This window comes from Bubalus bubalis, chromosome 24, assembly GCF_019923935.1.
Source record: "Bubalus bubalis isolate 160015118507 breed Murrah chromosome 24, NDDB_SH_1, whole genome shotgun sequence".
Taxonomy (NCBI): Eukaryota; Metazoa; Chordata; class Mammalia; order Artiodactyla; family Bovidae; genus Bubalus; species Bubalus bubalis.
In genome coordinates, this window is record NC_059180.1 from 1584962 (window position 1) to 1603320 (window position 18359).

Genomic DNA, 18359 nt, shown 5'->3' on the forward strand with positions numbered 1-18359 from the left:
GGCCGGGGGCACACCCAGGGCAGGGCAGGATGCCAGGGCCTGGAGACACCTGCACTTGCCCTGTTTTGATTTTTGGATGTGGACCAATCTTAAAGTCTTTACTGAATCCCTTACAATATTGCTTCTGTTTTCCGTGTTTTGGCCACAGGCATGGGGGATCTTATCCCCCCGACCAGGGACTAAACCTGCACCCCCGGCTTTGGAAGGTGGTGTGTTAGCCACGGGACCGCCAGGGAGTTCCCAGTGCTTGTTGGTGGGTGGAGTGTGAGAAGAGATGGGGACAGAGAGAGAGGGCTCGGGTCCGAGGGCAGCCCCGATGGTACCTGGGTGGGAGGGCTCGGCACCCTGGGGGGTTCCGAGACACATGCCGTGCTGGACAACAGCCTCGCCCGAGCTAGATGCCCCCGGAAAGCCGCCTGCAGCACGGTAGCCGCCTGGCAAGAGAGACAGACAGAGGTCAGTTTCCCTGGAAGAGGGGAGGCTCCCGCAGGAGGGGTCCCGACAGCAGAGAAGGCGCCCTGCTTCCTCCTGCCCTTGAGGCTCCTGCTCCTCACTCGCCCGGAACCTCTCCCAGCCAGAAACATGCCCGGCCTCCATGGAGAACCGGCCCGGACGCCGGACCCCACGGTAAAGCAAATCCTGGAATACAAATGAATCGTCGGGTAAAGGCTCTCCCGTTTCACCGCTAATGTGAATCCGTTACCCAGTTACGTCTGCACGCCGAGGTAGTTATTCCATTTCCTACACTTTATTCTGTGTGTATCTTTGTGGTCAAGCAGGGTAGAGCGTGACCTCACACTATCGCAAAGGAGTCATTTATCCTTTAACCTTGCTCTTGAGCGCTTTTCTCGAGACACTTGCGTGGACGCTTTGTAAGCTCTGGGACCAACGGGCCAGGCTTCAGGAGCGGTGCTGTCGTTTCTGTGCTCCCGCTTCTAGCCCCGGTCAGCAGCAGCAGAGCCCGAGGAGGGGCCTGCAGCCCTTGTGAGGCTCGGGAGAGCGGCAGCCTCGGTGCCCGCGTCCCGGGCACACCCTGGCTCTCCCCTTCCCAGCGGGCTCCGCTCGTGACAACTCTGCCCGGGTGCCCTTCCTCTCTTCCCGGTCTGGTGAGGCCTCTCCTCCTCAAGGCCCTGTGCAGGGACGCCCCGGCCGGGCAGGCGGGACCGGTGGCCCCATGGCGCCGGGGGCACGCCCTGAACCCACCTTCCAGCCTAGACTGGCCTGCCTTACGGTCCGTGCTCCGAGGGCCCTCAGCTCGCGGACGCAGAACTGAGGTCCGCACGAGTGTGCTGAGGGGATGCTGTGAGTGAGACGGAAGTGTGAAATCATCCACGCACCGGCTGCACGCTGGCAGCACTCAGTGTTCGACTCGGTGCTGGGGTCTAGCCTGATTTCATGAAGACAGGGGCCCCTCCCCCACAGGCAGTGGAACCAAAGTGAAAACATGTGTTTTGGAAACTGGTGAAATAAAACTTGCTTACTTCATCCAGAAGAGCCCTTTCTTTCTGAAATAGAGAGAAAAGTGACGAGTTAACACGAGGGTGAGCTTTTTGCAGTGCTGCGTCTGTCTCTTGAGCCCACCCTCCCCCCACCCACACCACGGTGCCGGCCTCCCTGACTCCCTGGGAGCAGCAGGTGGAGCTGGGGGAGCCGGCCACGCCTGCAGCAGCGAGGGCGAAGCGGGCGGCCACGGTCAGGACGGCAAATCACTGTGGAAAACGCGGCCTGCTGGGGGCGTCTGCCGTGAAGTGACTCGTGGGGACCCGCTGTGACGGGGCTGTCTGAGGCTCCGGACGAGGGAGGCCCCCAGCTGGAGCCGTGCGAGCACAGGGTGCCCTCTGTGGAGGACATGCTCACCCTAACCCTAATCCGTGCAGGCTCTGGGTCCCTGGCTCCTGAGCCTGAACACCCATCAGAACCTTGGGGGCAAGCGTCTCGAGTGTGGCCACAGTCCTGCGGTTTGCAGCATGTCCTTATTCAGAGAAGATACACACGGAGACCTCATAACGTCTAAAACTTACTTGCAAACGATTCTAGAAAAAAACAGCATGTGTGGAAAATAATCATGACTAAATGTTAACTCTTGTTGAATCGAGGTGGTGGGCAAGAATCAGAACCTCACTGAATGCACTGAATCCTTTCAACTTGCTGTGTTTTGCACACTTCTGTAATAAGTCGGGAAGAAATTACAATAACAAACCTCACTGCCTACTTTCTGGATTTAAGATTTTACAACATTCAGGTAAGCAGAGAACTCTGGTTGTGCTTGTCCGGCTGGGGGAATGAGGGCCGAGCTGTGTTTCATAAACCAGAGGGCTCCCGTAGGGCCGTCCACCATCAGAGAGCCCCTGCCCTCTCCGCGGGCCACGCGGGGGTCCCCCCAGGGCTCGGGTCCACAGTCCTCGCTGCCCCAGCTCACGGGCACCAGCGTGGGCCCACGGCCCCTCTGGCCCGGCCCGCCTCCTCCCCCCCACCCCCAATAGCCTCTCCCTGCCCCTAACAAAACGCGGTCCCAGGAGCCCCGCAGAAGGGCAGGAACGCGCTTGGGGGAGAGGATGTGCCCGGAGCCAGCGTTCCAGGGAGCCGGGGACCCAGCCCGCCACTGCGTGAGCCCACCAGGAGGGTGACAGAGCCTCCAGACCTGCCGCTGCACCCCCAGCTCCCACATGCCTCCAAGCACGCCTCCCTCCCACCCCTCCACGCCCACACCCCGCCTTCCGCCAGCTGGTGGAGCAGGGCCGTGGGGCACTCACCTGGTGCTGGTACCCCTTCCACCTGCGCTGCAGGACCCTGGCGGCCTCGTCTCTCCTCCCCTCTGAGCAGGTGGAGGGGGGCCGGGAGGAGCCCCCCTGGCTCCAGTCCGGCTCAGCATCCGGCTGGGAGGGGCTGGCGGTGGGGCTGGGAGGCTGGCTGGGTTCTTCATGGGTCTGCAGGGAATTCAAGGTGAGAAGGATGAGCTCTAGGGGGTTGGGGGGGGCAGAGAAGATGGCCTTCGGGCAGGCAGTGGCAGGATATGAGAACACCGGAGACGCTTATCAGGCCAGACTCTCTAATTTAGAGGAGGAAACTGTGTCCACAGTGCTCAGAGGTCCACGAGTGTACACGGTGAAGCCCGGCTTTCATGAGCCCTGTGAACTGGGGAACGCTCTCCCGTGAGGATGGAGGCGGCAGGCCCCATGGCGCCACCCAGGTGACCGCAACGCCCTGTCTGGGCTCGTGCACCTGGGCATCCGTGCGCGAGTGTCTGCCTCGCGGGGGTCCTGTCACGGTCTTCCCTCCGGTGCAGTACCGGATGACGTAGGTGGGACTTTTGAGATAAAAGGCAAGAGATCCCTAGCTTGGTTTTTAAGGTGGAAAGAACCAAGAATTGCTATCACGACCATAAAAATCGCACTTATTTCTACTATTTTAGGGTCTACATTTATTATCTACAGGGAAACTTCTCCGTAAACAGAAAAACATTTGGACTTTCTCACGGGAAGACCGCAGGCTCTGTGCAGACACGTGCTTCTCAGCGGAGAAGTCCGTGGGGCGAGCCGATACACCGAGTGGTATGATGAACTGACCGTCGGTTAGTCCAGAAGCCCAGGACTCAACGGCACCATTCACAGAAACCGACAGTGACGGTAAAACGGGACTGTCACCGAGGGCTTCCGGAGAAACCGCGGGTGTGGGAACGAGTGGGACCTCGGAGCGTCAGCTTAGGGTTCCCCCACCTCCCCGCGCCGGCAGGAGGTGAAAACAGACAGCCCTACCTCGGGAGCCACCGCCACGGGCTCATCTTCCTCGTCCTTCTTCCTTCCTTCCAGTTCCTGAAACTTCCTGGTCAGCGCCTGAACCTCCTCTCTAAGGTGAGAAGGGGGAGGACACCTCACCTGCCATGACGCTGTCAGCGTCTGGATGTGCCCGCAGGAGGCTGCCTACCGAGCCACGTGGTGCCCGGCCACCACCTGCTGGCCCGGGGGACCCCACGGCCGCTCACGGGAGGAACTGAGGTGACCGATGACTAGGTAATAAACAGCAGGAATGGGAGATACAGCGCACGTCCTGGCCACAGATCTCAAAGGTAAAGTAAAACAGTTCTTCACCACACACCCGCCCACTCTGATTTACTTTAATTCTAGGCTTCTGACAAAGTCTAGTCACGTTTATTCTGAAAATAATATTTTTTTGTTCCTTTCAGTAATGTGCATCTTACTAATTATTCTGAGTACCAAATATTCTGCTTGGATTTCTAATCTACTTTTGGGGCCTTTGTTATTGAGGTAAATTCACAGAACCCCAAACGCACTTTTTTGAAGTATGCAGTTAAGTGGTTTCTCAGTCACAGTGCTGTGCAGACGTCATCGCGGCCCAATTCCAGGGTGCTTCTGTCCCCCTAGAAAGGAGCCCTTTAACCTGACAGTCACTCCCTCCTCCACCCCCCAGCAACCACCATCCGCTGTCTTCTCGAGGAATCTGCCTGCTCCGGGTATTTCCGAATCAGACCGTCTGAGAGCATCTCCTCCGCCTGCCTCTGTCACGGCATCACGTTTCTGAGGCTGGCCCATGTTGCAGCAGGGGTTGGGCCTCACTCCTCTCTAAGGATGTACTTCAGTTTTTTTAATCTGATGGACATTAGCCTTGTTTCTACGTTTTGTCTCCTGGGTCTTATCCTGAGCAAGGTGTAGAATCTGGGGCATGTTCTGAGGCTGCCCAGGAAGACATGCTGGAGGAGGGGGGCCGTGAAGCCCAAGAGCCAACACCGGCCTGACCGTGAGGGGCCTCTCCCCAGAGGCCGGGTGTTCACCCTGAAGGCAGCGGCAAAGCCATGAAAGACGTCAGGAGAGCAGCCGTGTGATCAGGCTGGAGCTTTATGAGAGCCACTCTGGGACTAGGGCGGGGGTGGGCCTCGGGGCGCAGGCAGGGAGGTAGGGACCACCTGGCACCATGTAGCTTCCTGATCCTCGCCCACTCACCTCAACGCCTTCTCTCTCTCTCTTCTCTCCCTCTCTCCCTCCTTCATGCTTTCCAGATCCTTCTCCAGCTCGGCCTTCGTCTGCAGCAGCTGCTTCACCTCCAAACTGAACAAGGAACCAGAGACGTTTCAGCATCACTGAAACAGAGGCTCGCAGTGCCGGGGCCATCAGCGCAGGGCAGCTCTCGGAAAAACCAGCGGGCCCGGCCTCCTCACTTCTGCGCAGACGAGGCTGCAGACGGGCCCTTCTGGGTGACGCTGGGCGCCCGGGGCCGCCTCGTTGCTCAGCCGGTTACCGAGCACCCACCTGTGCCAGCGGTGGCCAGGAGCAGGGCGGCCGCACGAGGCGCAGGCCCCGCTCTCACGGGCGCCACCGGCCCGGGCACAGGCATTAGCCAGGGTCACACTGTTCGGTGATCGACCTGCACTCAGATAAGAGCTCCTGGGGCTGGCAGTGGGGGGTGCAGCCTGAGCCGGGGACAGGGGGTCCCCTGGCATCTCCCCCCAAGCTCTCCCGTGCCCCACAGGTGACACGTGGCCAAGAACGTGGCTGTAAAATGTTCCACTGCCCACTGAGGTGGTGACCTCACATGAATGAGATACATGCATGGGTCACGTCATAAGGGCTCAATGAGTAGAAACTGTTATCACGTCACGCGGTGGCTTAGATCATCAGAGATGCTCTTCAGTGTGGCAAAGAAAGGGGAAGTGAAAGTCGCTCAGTCGTGTCGGACTCTTTGCGACCCCGTGCACTACAAGGTCCATAGAATTCTCCAGGCCAGAGTACTGGAGTGGGTAGCTGTTCCCTTCTCTAGGGGATCTTCCCAACCCAGGGATCGAACCCAGATCTCCCGCATTGCAGGCGGATTCTTTACCAGCTGAGCCACAAGCAAAATGACTCCTCATGTTTATAAACCCAGCGCATGGATGCACTGTTAGACTTCCACTGGAGGTGAAATGATTTGCCTTCTGCTGTGAACTGCAGACCTAAACGTGCACAGAATCGGGGAGGGGGTCTCAGAAGACAAAGCCAGGTTCAGGAGACGAGGGCAGGGCCCGGCTGGGCGGGGCCCGAGGGTCTCTACCTCTAAGAGGTCCTGTGTGACGCTGAGGCTGCTGGCCCCCAGGCCACACTCTGAGCAGCAAGGCCTGAGAAACAGCATCTCTGAACTGCACCTGGAGAAGCCACAGGTGAACCGGAGACAGGCATGTCTTCCGTGGGCTACAGAGCCAGAGGCGAGAGAGCAAAGAGGAAATAAGCTAGACCTCGAGGCTCTGCCGTCCACATGCTCACAGTCGCCCTGACGACTCTGTGCTCTTCAGCACCAGGGCCTTTTCTGATGCACAGATTAGAGATCGTGAGCAGAGCACGGAATCTTTAAACCCCTGTGAGCTCTAATGGAGGGCCGACATTTTACACAGGCCAATGAAAGTAAGTTCTTCTCTAAGAAAAGAATTTGGAAAGCCCTCTGGAATTTCGTGTAAGATTTCCATGGCACTCCCCACGCATTGGATAATGAAATAGGCCAGTTGAGTGCCTCCTTGTATCACCGAAGCTGCCCTCGCCTCCCGGGTAAACCCTCAGAAGATTAATAACCATGTACAGAGGCTTGTGTGATGGCCGCTGTGTGCTGCGCCTCCCCAGACCCACGGGCAGCTCCGCTGCTGTGGCGGCACCCCCCGCCGGAGCAGGCCACCTACTCTCTCTCCTGCAGCTGGGTGTGCAGGGCGCTGCGCTCGCCCTTCAGGCTCTTCACCGCTCCGCGCAGACGCTCGTTCTCCTGCAGGTGCAACGTGGGGCTGGACGCCGAGGGGGTCAGGGAGGTCGACCTCGCCGCCTCTGAAGCCTGGGCCTTGGGGCTTTCCATCGAACTGAGTTTCTGGAGGCGACACAGGCATCTGTTATTTCTGATTTTACTTTTCTAGAAAAGCGACAAGGGCCAGAGGGAACCTCCTCCCAGTGAGGGGGTTGGGGAGACCTCTGCGTGTGACCCGAGAAGCCTGGGGCACTGCCTGGGGAGAGGGTAGCTCCGCAGAGTCCTGGGGACGACGGCAGGGAGCGGGGCCCCACCCCGTCACTCTCCCCCTCCGGGGTGGGGAGGCCCAGCCGGCTTGGGCCGGGCGCTGCAGCAGCTGGAGAAGGTGAGCCCAGCCTGCCCTTCCCTGTGCTCGCTGGCCCGCTGGCCCCGGGATGTTTGCAATGTTCTGTCCCAGGCTGTCAACCGGACGGACGGGCCCGCTCTGCGCCTGAAGGTTCCCAGCACCCTCTCCCACCGATGTCAGCATCACCCCACGTGGACAAACGCTGCCCACTGGCTCCTGGACTGCCTTCAGGCGCCTTGCGTTCCTGACGGGTTTCGTTCTTAAATTACCCGCAGTTTACAGAAACTCTGTCTTCTGCCTTTGTGAACAGGTTCGATTTTTATTTTTACTGCTCCCCTCTAGGTTGACTCTGCTCCAACAACTGAGAGCTCTGACTCAGTGTTTTACCAATACTGGAACAGTGTAGACACGTCTGACCAACCTCAACAGAATCAGATTCGCAAATTCACACGGGGGACGCGAGGATCTGTTAACTTCCTGATTGGTAAAGTGCGGATGCGCGGTTTTCTGTGAACTCAGATGCTACACGAGCGGTGAGAAAAGCCGCCTGGTAAGTGACGGGCAGTAAAGAGCCCCGTGTGCATGTCAGGCCGGCTCTCTGAAAGGCTCGGGGTCCCACGCATCCCCGACCGTTAACTCCAAAGTTGGAAGTGCTGTGGTGTGCTGTGTGACCACGCCTTGCCGTCTGTGACACAAGGGCAGACTTGACACGGCCAGGCGTCGTACCTAGACCCTAAGAGTCTCCTCTGGCCAACTCATCCCATGCGTAGCTGTCCCTGGGCACAGACGGCCCCCGTTATGTCCCGGGAGCAAGGCTCCTTCTGCCCACTTCCTGGGACCTGCCCCTCTTGCATTGGCAGGGTTGGGCAGGGAAGGGCACGTAGGGGCCCACCACTCACCTTTTCCAGCTCTGCGATCCGACGAACCAGCCGGGGCTTGCTCCAGTCCACGTAGCCTGCTGGGACAACGGGGTGTGAGGGACACACCTCCACAGCCATCGGATGGGCCCCTTCGGCCGGGACCTCCTGTCTGGGGCATGGCCAGACAGCTCCCCTCCAGGGACGGCCCCCAGTCCAGGACCCTGTGGTGCCCGCACGGCTCTGCAGTGACCACTGCTCCTTTCAGCTCCTTCGTGCGACCTCTCCTGACTGCCCCGCCTGCCGGGACGGCCCTGCTCCAGCTCACCAGCGAGCCCTGAGGCCAATCCCAAGCCCACCCCGGCCCTCGTCCTCCCAGACCCAGCGGTACTCCTCCAGCACCCCCTCCACCCGGCTCTGTGGGTGCTTGGTGTCCACTACCCGCCCAGAGGCTCCGTGGTCACCCCCCGCCCCTGCTCGCGGGTTCAAGTCTCCCTCCGGGGCCCCGCCCTGACTCACCCGTGTGCCTGACCCCCATTGGGCCCTCGGCCACAGCCGCAGCCTCCCCCTGTGGCCCCCCTCTGCCCACACCAGCTGTAGCCAGACCTCACGTGCACGAGGATCGCGGCCGCCTCCCGCCACCGCGGAGCCCCGGGCCAGGCCACCAGCAGCCCCAGAGGACCCTGCGGGGTGCTGTCCTCGTGGCCCCCTTTCCTGCATGGCCTCCATGCAGCACAGGAGCGGGGCTCCTCTCTCCTCCGCACAAACCCACTGCCCTCTGGGTGGCCCTCAAGGCCCGGTCCTCCACCAGCCCCCGCTTCCAGGGGCTGGGCGTGCTGGCTGCCTCACAGTGCCAGGCCCACTCGGGGCTCTGTGCCCGCTGCCCGGAGTGCCCCTCCCGGCCGTGGGCACGGCTGCCCCCCATCTGCCCCTTCCCCAGTGCTATTCCAGCAGGTCAGTCTCCCCCACCTGCACGCACTCCCACAGCTCTGCCTGGGGCCCAGAACCGTGCTTGGCCCATGGCAGGCTGATGACACAGGGCAGACTCCCCCCGCTGCACAGGCCTCCACGGCTCTGCCCAGGGCCCAGGACCGTGCTCGGCCCATGGCGGGCTGGTGACACGGGGCAGCCTCCCTCTCCTGCAGAGGCCTCCACAGCTCTACCCGGGGTCTAGGACCGTGCTTGGCCCACGGCAGGCTGGTTGCGCAGGGCAGCGCCGCCCAGCGGGGTGGCCGGGGAAGGACGGGTCCCCTCTCTGGGCAGGTACCCTTGATCTTGGAGGCGGTGGGGGAGTTGCTGAGCATGCGGTCCAGGTCCTCCTTCAGGCTCTGGTTCTCCTCCGTGAGCTCCTGGACGCTCCGGGACAAGCTCAGTAGGGCACTGCTCATTTTCTTCTGCCTTTTAAGGCCTATTTTCTTCTCCACTGGAGGCCTAGGAGCAACAAGACCCAGCGGGTAAGGTTCAGGTCCTGAGCTGGCCCAACACACATCCCAAGTGAGGGGCAGGCACACGGCGGCCTGGGCGCTCAGGGTGTCCTGAGCATGAAGGTTGTGCAGTTCACGGGGAAGGCTGACTGCGAATCCCAGACCAGCAGACTGTCACCCCGGACAGAGGTTCACTCTTCTCATGGGCACGCCTGCCTAACACGGGACTGTGTCGTCAGTGACAAACGGAGCAGCGTGACCAGAAGAGCCGTGGAGGGGTCCCGCCCCTCCTGCTCCATCAGTCCTGTCCTTGGATGGCTGTTCTGATCGCGCCTCCTCCTCCACAAAGTCTAAAGTACGGTCAACGCCGGTTGGTTACAGACTCCTCATCTGCCAAGTCGTCTGCTCGCTAAATCTCTGTGAGCACCGGACCGACGCCTGCGGTGCCTCGTGGGGTCCCCGTGGCCACCCAGGGCGGAGGGGAGGAAGCTCTGGGACTCGGGGAGCCCGCTCCCGGCGGCAGGACAGGCACTGCCCGCGTCTGCTCTCATATCTGCTCTCAGCGGGGTGGACCACGCGGTCTTTCCCGTTTCTGGGCTGACTTCACTACTTTCCCCAGCCCCCCGCAGCGGAGTTCGTCATCGGGAGGAGCTGAGACGCGGCTCCGGGGGGACTGCGTGTGCTGGGGCTTTGCTCAGGCTCAAGCCGAGGCGGGTGGAGGGCTCAGGGCTTGTGAGCTAACAATGGGCACCAGGTGAGGCACCTTTAGACAGAAACACGGGAAGGCGGGCTGTGCGCTGGCCAGGTGATGGGAAAGCTGACCAGAGGATGTCGGGATGGAGCCTGTGCTTCCCCGGGGGTGGCAGGCCATCACTCTCCAGTTCACACCGAGGGCCCGTTACAGAACACAACGCTGCCTACCACGGACATCGACTGCAAGTCCTCTGGCCCCCGCTCCCGCCCCCACTTTAAGCTACTGGGGGAACGAAAAAGGGAAGAGCGTGCTGGCAATTGTGAAGGATTAACTGTTGTTGCTGTTGTTTAGTCGCTCAGTCGCTTCTGACTCTTTGCGACCCCGTGGACTGTAGCCCGCCAGGCTCCTCTGTCCATGGGGTTCTCCAGGCAAGAACACTGGAGTGGGTGGCCATTCCCTTCTCCAGGGGTCCTCCTGACCCAGGGATCAAACTCACATCTCCTGCACTGGCAGGCGGGTTCTTTACCGCTGAGCCGCCTGGGAAGCCCAGATGGTCAGTAACTGTCAGTAATTCACGGCGGAGGCCAGTGACACGACTGAATTTGTGACAAGGGACCCCTCCTTCCCTGACCTGCTGAGAGCCTGACGTCATCTGGGGACGGGACGGGGGAAGAGGTAGGTGCTGAGGAAACGCCCCGTCTCTCCCAGTAAAGGTACTTGGCAAGACGATCCTGTACTCAGTCCTAAATGTCTTCCTAAAAGGAAGATCTGCTTTGAGAAAGAGTGCTTTCTGCTTCTAAGCTGGAAGCTGTGAGGTAGGACCACCAGTGGATGCCCAGAGCACCGACCACGCTGCCAGGGGTCAGAGACGGCAACTGGGAGGGGGCATCCGTGACCCCCCAGGGAGGGGACACGAGAGCCTGAAGCTAGAGCGGCAGCTAGAAGCCCCAGACCCAGGGCGGGGTCCGCGCTCCATGGAAGGAGCGCCCCTACTCTGCCAGCCGCTGAACACACAGACAGCATGCAGAGCAGGGCTCCCAGACAGACAGACAGACAGAGGGTCGTACCTCTTTCCTGTCATCTCGGAGCTTGCGAGAAGACCATGGAGACGGTGAATCTGTAGACACCAAGTTAAAAGGCGGTTAACACAAAACGAGTGCCAAGGAGACTGCCCTCTGAAACACGGAGTCTCTGTGTCGGCCCGGCGGCAGGAAGTTAGCACTAAGTTGCTGATTTGTGTTCCGGTCAAGATAAACTAGAAGGCGAGGGTCCCACACAGCAGCGGGGCCACCACCCAGCTTGGCAACTGACTGTGCCCCCCACCCGAGCCCACCGCCTGCCCCGGGCGGGGGACACGCACCTCCTCGTAGTACGTCTCCATGGCGATCCGCATCTCCTCCAGGTTCGTGGTCTTCACATCGGTCTGCAGTTTGCTGAGAACCCAAGGTCGGAGTTAATGTGGCAGCGCCGTCACTGCTGGGCAGTGCCAGGCGAGGGAAAGGGGAAGTCGCTCAGTCGAGTCCACCTCTGCTACCCCACGGACTATACAGTCCATGGAATTCTCCAGGCCAGAATACTGGCGTGGGCCTTTCCCTTCTCCAGGGGATCTTCCCAGCCCAGGTCTCCCGCCTTGTAGACTCTTTACCAACTGAGCCACCAGGGAAGCCCAAGAATACTGGAGTGGGTAGCCGATCCCTTCTCCAGTGGGTCTTCCCGACCCAGGGGTCGAACCAGGGTCTCCTGCACTGCAGGCGGATTCTTTACCAACTGAGCTTCCAGGGAAGCCTGAGGGGCCTTCAGCTGGCGGGTGGCTTGCACAAAACCCACCAGGGAATTCTCACACCTACGGGGCCCTTCCTGGTAGGACCAGCCACCCTCCAGGGTGAGGTAAAAGGCCTCCTTCTGGGGGATATTCTTTGCTAATAAGACGGTGTCTAAAAACCGGAGTAATTGTGAAGAAACACCTCAGGGTTAGAAAGGACAAGCCGTCTTTGGGCAAGTGGGGGAATGATTATTTTTTAAAGGAAAGAGAACCATTTTTTTTTTTCTCCTTGTACTGTCCATATAATTCTCCTCATTCTCAACACTTAACAGACTCCAGAGAAAAGGCTCTACAGAGAAATGAAGGTAAAGTTACTTATACAGTTTAGGATTCTGAGACAGAATGATAATGAGACAGCTGATAATTCCGGCCAGAAACAAAGGAAGACGGGGTCTATTGTATAAAGAGGACACACGGGGCAACAGAGAGCGTAAACTCGGATTTCCTTAAATAAACTCCAACACACCAGGAAAGGCTCCCCTCTGGGATAAAAGAGCAGGCAAGAAATCTGTATAGCTGCTCTAAAAACAGCACAGGACCGTGCGGGACGGTGAGAGGCAGCCTGGGGAGGTGTCCAGGCAGCAAGAGCCTGCGTCTAGTCCATGAAGTCAACGGTGGAGACGAGATCACAGGAGGTGAAGGAAAGAAGGCGCGTCGTCAAAGAAACGGGAGCGAGGAGAGAGAGGGGAGAACATGGCTCCTCGGTGGTGTCTGGAGGAGGCCACTGCTCAAGCTTTGGTAACAAGCGAGGCTGGGGCGTGGGCGGGGGAGGGGTGGGGCAGCGGGCACGGACACTGGGCTGGGAGCAGGACGGGTGCGCGCCCAGCTGGCCCCGGCAGGGCCCCCGGCGCCCCGGCCCCGTACTTGATAACGTTGTCCTTCTCCTTGCACTGCTGCTCCAGCTTGAGGACCCTCTGCTTCAGCCCGTTGATCACCTGCCGGGGGACCACACCCATCAAGCCAACCGGGGGAACACAGCCCGGCCTCCACGGCCACGGCCTCCCCTGCCACACGGAGACGCAGCCGGACCTGTGCCCTACCTGATCGAATGTCCCCCCCATTCGCTCGCTGGTGTCTCTTCTAGACTTGGAGCAGGGGGGCAGGGGGGCCGGGAACAGGGTGCTCCCCTCCTCAAAGGGCGCCACCCTCGGGAGGAGGGACGGGACACGCACCACCTCAGTCACCAGGCACGGACACCCCAAATCCAGCGGCCCAGGGCAGCCCCATCCCCAGCACCCTCCCCCGGGCAGCTGGACTAGGGCCCTGGGGAGGCCCCTCTGCCTCAGTGCTTCCTGCTCTCTGCTCACGCAGCGCTTTGGGAGATGATACCCTGCATTCCCGACAGGACTTCCCTTTTTTTTTGAAGAGTCAAACACTTTTCAACTGGATTTTAAGGTGATTTTTAGTTATACTAGCAACACCTGGGCACATTTACCCTTTGCGCTTACCCCTGTCAACTAACTGACGTTACCAGCATAGCGTGTGTTCACTCTCCAGACCTCATTACGCACACGCGTATGCACACCTGCTGAGTGGTGGTGTTTCGCTGTTGTTTACATAAATGGCAACCCCACGCATACCATCCTGCACACTGTTCTCACTTCACAAACCGTCGTGGAGCCCTAACCCCAGTCGTTGCTACAGATCTGCATTGTTCCTCCCAGGTGTGAACGCACAGCGTTGTTACCTGTCCTGCTACTGACGGACACTGAGCTCGTGACCCTCACAGAGAGTTCAAGCTCTCACAGAAACCCCAGCCAGCCCTCCTCGTGCACACGGGCAGGTGTTTCTGGAAGGCAGATGATTCAAGTAGAAATGTTCAGTCACAGCCACTTTGACGGATGATTTGGTAAAGGGCAGCAGAGCGAAACTGGCATGTATCTATGATCTAGAATTTCCACTTTAAATAAACTTTAAAAAAGAAAGAAAAAACCCTGGAATTATCCGGCGGTCCAGTGGGTAGGACTCTGTGCTCCCAATGCAGGGGCCATGGGTTCGATCCCTGGTTGGGGAACTAACATCCCACAAGCCTCAAGGTGCAGTGAAAAAAAAAAAAAAATGCTGAGGATCCAAACAGCGGTATGGTAATCTGAATGGCTCCTCCTCCATCTCCCTTCCCAAACTGGGCAGCTAGAAATATCCTTGTGCAAATGGCCTTTTGTGCTGGATTTTTTTTATGTTTTTCTCAAGACATAATCCTAAAGAGCATCATTAGGACTTTCCTGGCGGTCTGGTGGTTAAGCCTCTGTGCTCCCAATGCAGGGGCCATGGGTTCGATCCCTGGTTGGGGAACTAAGATCCCACATGCTGCCTGGCACGGCCAGAAAATAGAAAAAAACAAATGAGCATCACGGGACAAGTGGCGAGCGCAGTGTTACAAACGGTGGCTCGCACAGCCACACCGCCCAGCCTTCAGAGCCCACGGTCACTCACCGTGAACCCAATTTGGGACACATCTCTTAACCTCAGTTTCCTGATTTTAAACATGGGGGCTGAAGTCCCGACTGCAAAACGGTCACCAAGAATCTGTACCCGTGCAAACCGCACAGCATTTGCTGAGCCGCCGTCAGGCAACACGGGGTTTCCTCACGCCTGTGTGTGCTTCCTCTGAGCTGCCCAGGCACAGAGCCGGGCGAGTCATCCGTTCACAGCACGCTGCTTCCCTTCTTTATACACGGGGGTAGATTCTTCGCATCTTCTGGATAAAATCCGTTTTACTGATCAGTCATCTCCCCCCACCCATTATACGGATCCATTTTCAATTGTAGTCGTATGGGTTTTCACTATAAATTTTAAGTTTATGTTATCAAATCCATTAATCACATCATTAATGTGATTTTGTGTTCAAGAATCTCAGACGTGAATCGCAGCTCAGGTTTTTTAAAACGGTCTTCCTTGACTCAGGTGACGTTTGCTGCGACTCATGTCCCTCCGGCTGCGGCAGCTTATCCGCACAGCGTCGACCACGCAAGGGCTCCATTTCCCACAATCCTGTCTTGCTCACGTGCTAAGTGCTGTCACACGACGCACAAGCAGGCTCTGCACGCGCCTTACGGCCCTGACTCTACTCCTGCTTTGACTCCTGCTGGAATCGGCGTCGTGTGCTGGGCCCGAGGTGTCCGCGCCGTGACGGCCTTCTCCTGCCGCGCCTTTTCGACCCTGCGGTCAGCCTGCTCAGCCCGCCTCCTGCTCCCACTAAGAGCCCCCGCGGGGTCGTCGTGTAAGCCCCACCGCTCGGTGGAGGAGGGTTTCAGGAAGGCCTTCCGCTTGCCTGTTACTCTTCTGCTCTGAGTGCTTCAGAGAGAAGCTCTGTCTCTAAAGGCCATCTGAAGATCAGATCTCGGCGGACAGATGAGCTGAGCTGTCGGAGATTATACTCACCCAGCCAGCATCGGGCCTTTTCTCTGCCAGAGTCCGAACAAAATCTGGGCCCTGTGGTAAGCAGATCGAGAGATGAAGACGAGGTGCGCTGGGCCTCCCCCGCTGGGGGCCGCCTGCGTCTGGCACCGCATCCCGGGCCCCGCACTTACTCGGGACGCGTCCAGAAGCTGCTCGATCTGCCGGTCCTTTCTGCTGTTTTCCTCTTCAAGGCGCCGAAGCTTCGTTCTCATCAGATCCACATCACTCTTTTGCACGTTTAGTGACTGAAGAAAAGAAGGGCCACACGCACACACACCGTGCACACACAGACACCGGGTGAGACACGGAGATGGGGAGGGCGTCAAAGCTCCTGGCTCCCGAGCGGGCGCTGCGTGCGCAGAGGGTAAGGCAGGTCTGGACGTTACCGTGGAGGTCGGGGCTGGGGGCAGACACCCCGTTAGGTGCAGGGCGATCCAGGCAACCAGGAACCCTGCCCCCTAAAATGCAAACAGTGCCCCCGCCGCAGATGAGCGCCGCTCACAAACGGCACGGCCAGTGGCGGTCCTGGGGGGCCGTGGGAGCGTTCCTCACGTCACAAACAGCCATGGGCTAACGTCTGCTCAAGACTCATCCTCAACTAAGGCTCAGCGGGTCAGAGCGCCGGTCCCCACACGTTTATCTGTGGGTGAATTTCCCACCCATCTGCGGTGAATTTAGAAGGAAGACTGTCGATTTTTCATAAAACTAAGTTTATTCGCTGTTTACAACTATCCTGTATTTTGAAATGATGGCCTTCCTATTACTCCAGACACGTGTAGTCCTTTGAGGAAATGCTCACGGGAGGGGACTTCTAACAGCCTCACTTAAGGAAACTTTCTCCTGGTCCGTGGAACCCCATGGCTGGGAAAGTGTCAGGTTAAGTCAGCGCGTGTGAGCCTCGTCCAGAAATGCCCACGGGGTCAGCCAGCACTGGAGCTGACCGGCTTCCAGCACAGCCTGGACCCGAATTAGCCAGTCGTCTTGGAGACGTCCTGTCAAGGGACTCGCAGTGCTCAGCAGAGAGTCTGAGCATCAGAACAGACCTGACCTGGCCACTGGAGAGACAGTCGGGCGTCCACCCACTGCGGGCAGTCAGGAAAGCCGCCCAGCGGCTGCAGCCGGTGGGATAGATGCTAAGCCCTCAGGGCCCGTTTCGTGAATTAATCAGTTAACGCCCATTCACTGGGAAAGACAAGAAATCCGATAACGGGAATTCTGCTTCCAGGAATACCTACCCTGCTCAGCATAGCTAAGAACCCTGCGCTAAAGCCCTCTCGTGGATTACTGCGTCGAACCCTCACAAAACCCCATGAAGCTGCACTTACGACCCTCCCCATTTTCAACAGCACACTGAGACGTCACTTGCCAGAGAAAAACCACCCTGTGCCCCTGCCCCGGGGCAGCAGAGTGCTGAAGATAAACCCTCCCCTCGGAAGGGAGGAGGAGGCCTGTGTACTTGGAATAAGGCAGTGATCCCACCCAGAGACCCGCTTCTGGCCCCAAGAAGGCTCCCCCTGAGTGTTGCCACCCCGAGGACGCAGGGCTCTTAGTCACCTCCTCGGGTGAGGACCCTGCAGCTCCCACAGGAGGGCTGTCGTGTACGGGGACCCTCGCCCAAGGTGGCTTCCAGGCTCTCGTGTGCTCTGGGCACGCCGGCCGCCAGCACCCTGCTTGACCTCGTGCCAGACGGGTCCCAGCTCTACTGGCGGGGGGCGGGGGGCAGCCTGTGAACAGACCTGCGTCACGGACGGGAAGGGCCCCCCGAGTCTGCGGGCGGCACCACGAGCCGTGCGGTGCATAGAGCCAGGCGTGGCGTAGGGGGGGCGAGACGGGGACGAGGGGGACACCGCTCATCTTGGGGCGGTTTGCGCTCTGGGGGGTGGCAGCATGGGTTATGCAAATGGAGCAGTGGCCCCAGGAGGTAGACGACCTTGAACATCCTGGGTCTGCTAGTGGTAAACCCTGGATATACTACGAGCCTCAAGGCCATCACCTCTCTCACGGGCGCATAGAGACAGAGCCACTGAGAGCTGTGAAATGCCACGAATGCTGAAGAATAACACAAACGGGAAGTTACTGATCACAGTAACAGCCAAAGAAAGACTCATCCTAATGCCAGGGCTCGGGGCACAAAGGGAAATAACCTCATCCCCCTGGGGCTGTCCCCCCAGGGAGACCCAGAGCTTGCTGGCTGACCGCAGTCCAGGCTCCCTCGCCGCTGGCGGGTGGCCCCCCAGGAGCCAGCGTCTCCCAGCTGCTCAGGCGCCCGGCCAGGCTTACACTCGGTGTCCCCCTGCAACCCCTGCTCTTCCCACGGGACACGCCCCGGCACAGGTGCGACCCCCCATCCGCGTGACCGAGGGCCCCCCCCACTTAACAGTCGCGGAGGACAGGCGGGAACTCTACCTTCTTCAGTTCAATGATCTCGTCATACATGTCCTCCTTCTCTCTGTAGACAGGGTTCCCCGGAACGTAACCTGCGGGGAGACACACAGCCCTCTGAAAAGAAGAAGGAACGCTGGACTATACCTTAAGGGAAACCTGGAGGTTAATAAAATTATCTTTAAAAAAAAACAATAAAAAAAGAACAAATGCATTTCAACATTTTTAACCTGATTATGGTCTTTTCCCAGAAGTAAGAAAACCCAAACAGGTATTGATTTGGAAAGAAGAAGCAAAAGAAAACTAAAAGGTGTGAACACAGGACTTGATTACACTCAGAGGATTAAAGGGGCGCTGTTGTTAAGTCGCTAAGTCGTGTCCAACTCTTTTGCCATCCCAAGGACTGTAGCCCTCCAGGCTCCTCTGTCCATGGGATCCTCCAAGTAAGAATACTGGAGTGGGCAGTCATTCCCTTCTCCAAGGGATCTTCCTGATTGAACCTGGGTCTCCCGCACTGGCAGGCAGATTCTCTACCACTGAGCCACCAGGGAAGCCCATGTGTTCATCTACAAAAGGATTAAAGGAGGGAGTCACAAAGAAAAGCCGTGTCTTTAGACTTGAAGCCGCAAACAAACAGTCAAAAACAAACGCAGTGGCATCATCATGCGGATGCCAGCAGCCGGCCCTGCGCCCACCGTCGGCACAGTGCCTGGGGCACTCT

The 18359-nt window shown here is 58.8% G+C and overlaps 1 protein-coding gene across 14 annotated transcripts in view; it reads right to left on the reverse strand.

The window, feature by feature from the left end:
- IQCE (IQ motif containing E) overlaps positions 1-18359 on the reverse strand; it is a 39901-nt gene that overhangs the window by 7901 nt on the left and 13641 nt on the right. For 6 of the 14 annotated variants that reach the window (XM_006074824.4, XM_025275540.3, XM_025275543.3 and 3 more), the window contains 17 exons: positions 17663-17733; positions 15388-15501; positions 15239-15289; positions 12722-12792; positions 11396-11468; positions 11103-11152; positions 9185-9348; positions 7960-8018; positions 6659-6837; positions 6043-6179; positions 5833-5944; positions 4959-5063; positions 3756-3846; positions 2754-2927; positions 2022-2033; positions 1482-1505; positions 324-434 (listed from right to left, as the gene is read on the reverse strand). In XM_006074824.4, coding sequence (XP_006074886.4) covers positions 324-434; positions 1482-1505; positions 2022-2033; positions 2754-2927; positions 3756-3846; positions 4959-5063; positions 5833-5944; positions 6043-6179; positions 6659-6837; positions 7960-8018; positions 9185-9348; positions 11103-11152; positions 11396-11468; positions 12722-12792; positions 15239-15289; positions 15388-15501; positions 17663-17733 — 1598 coding nt within the window. The remainder of the gene's footprint in view (positions 1-323; positions 435-1481; positions 1506-2021; positions 2034-2753; positions 2928-3755; positions 3847-4958; positions 5064-5832; positions 5945-6042; positions 6180-6658; positions 6838-7959; positions 8019-9184; positions 9349-11102; positions 11153-11395; positions 11469-12721; positions 12793-15238; positions 15290-15387; positions 15502-17662; positions 17734-18359) is intronic. The other 8 variants (XM_025275545.3, XM_025275541.3, XM_006074820.4 and 5 more) reach the window with 7 other exon arrangements.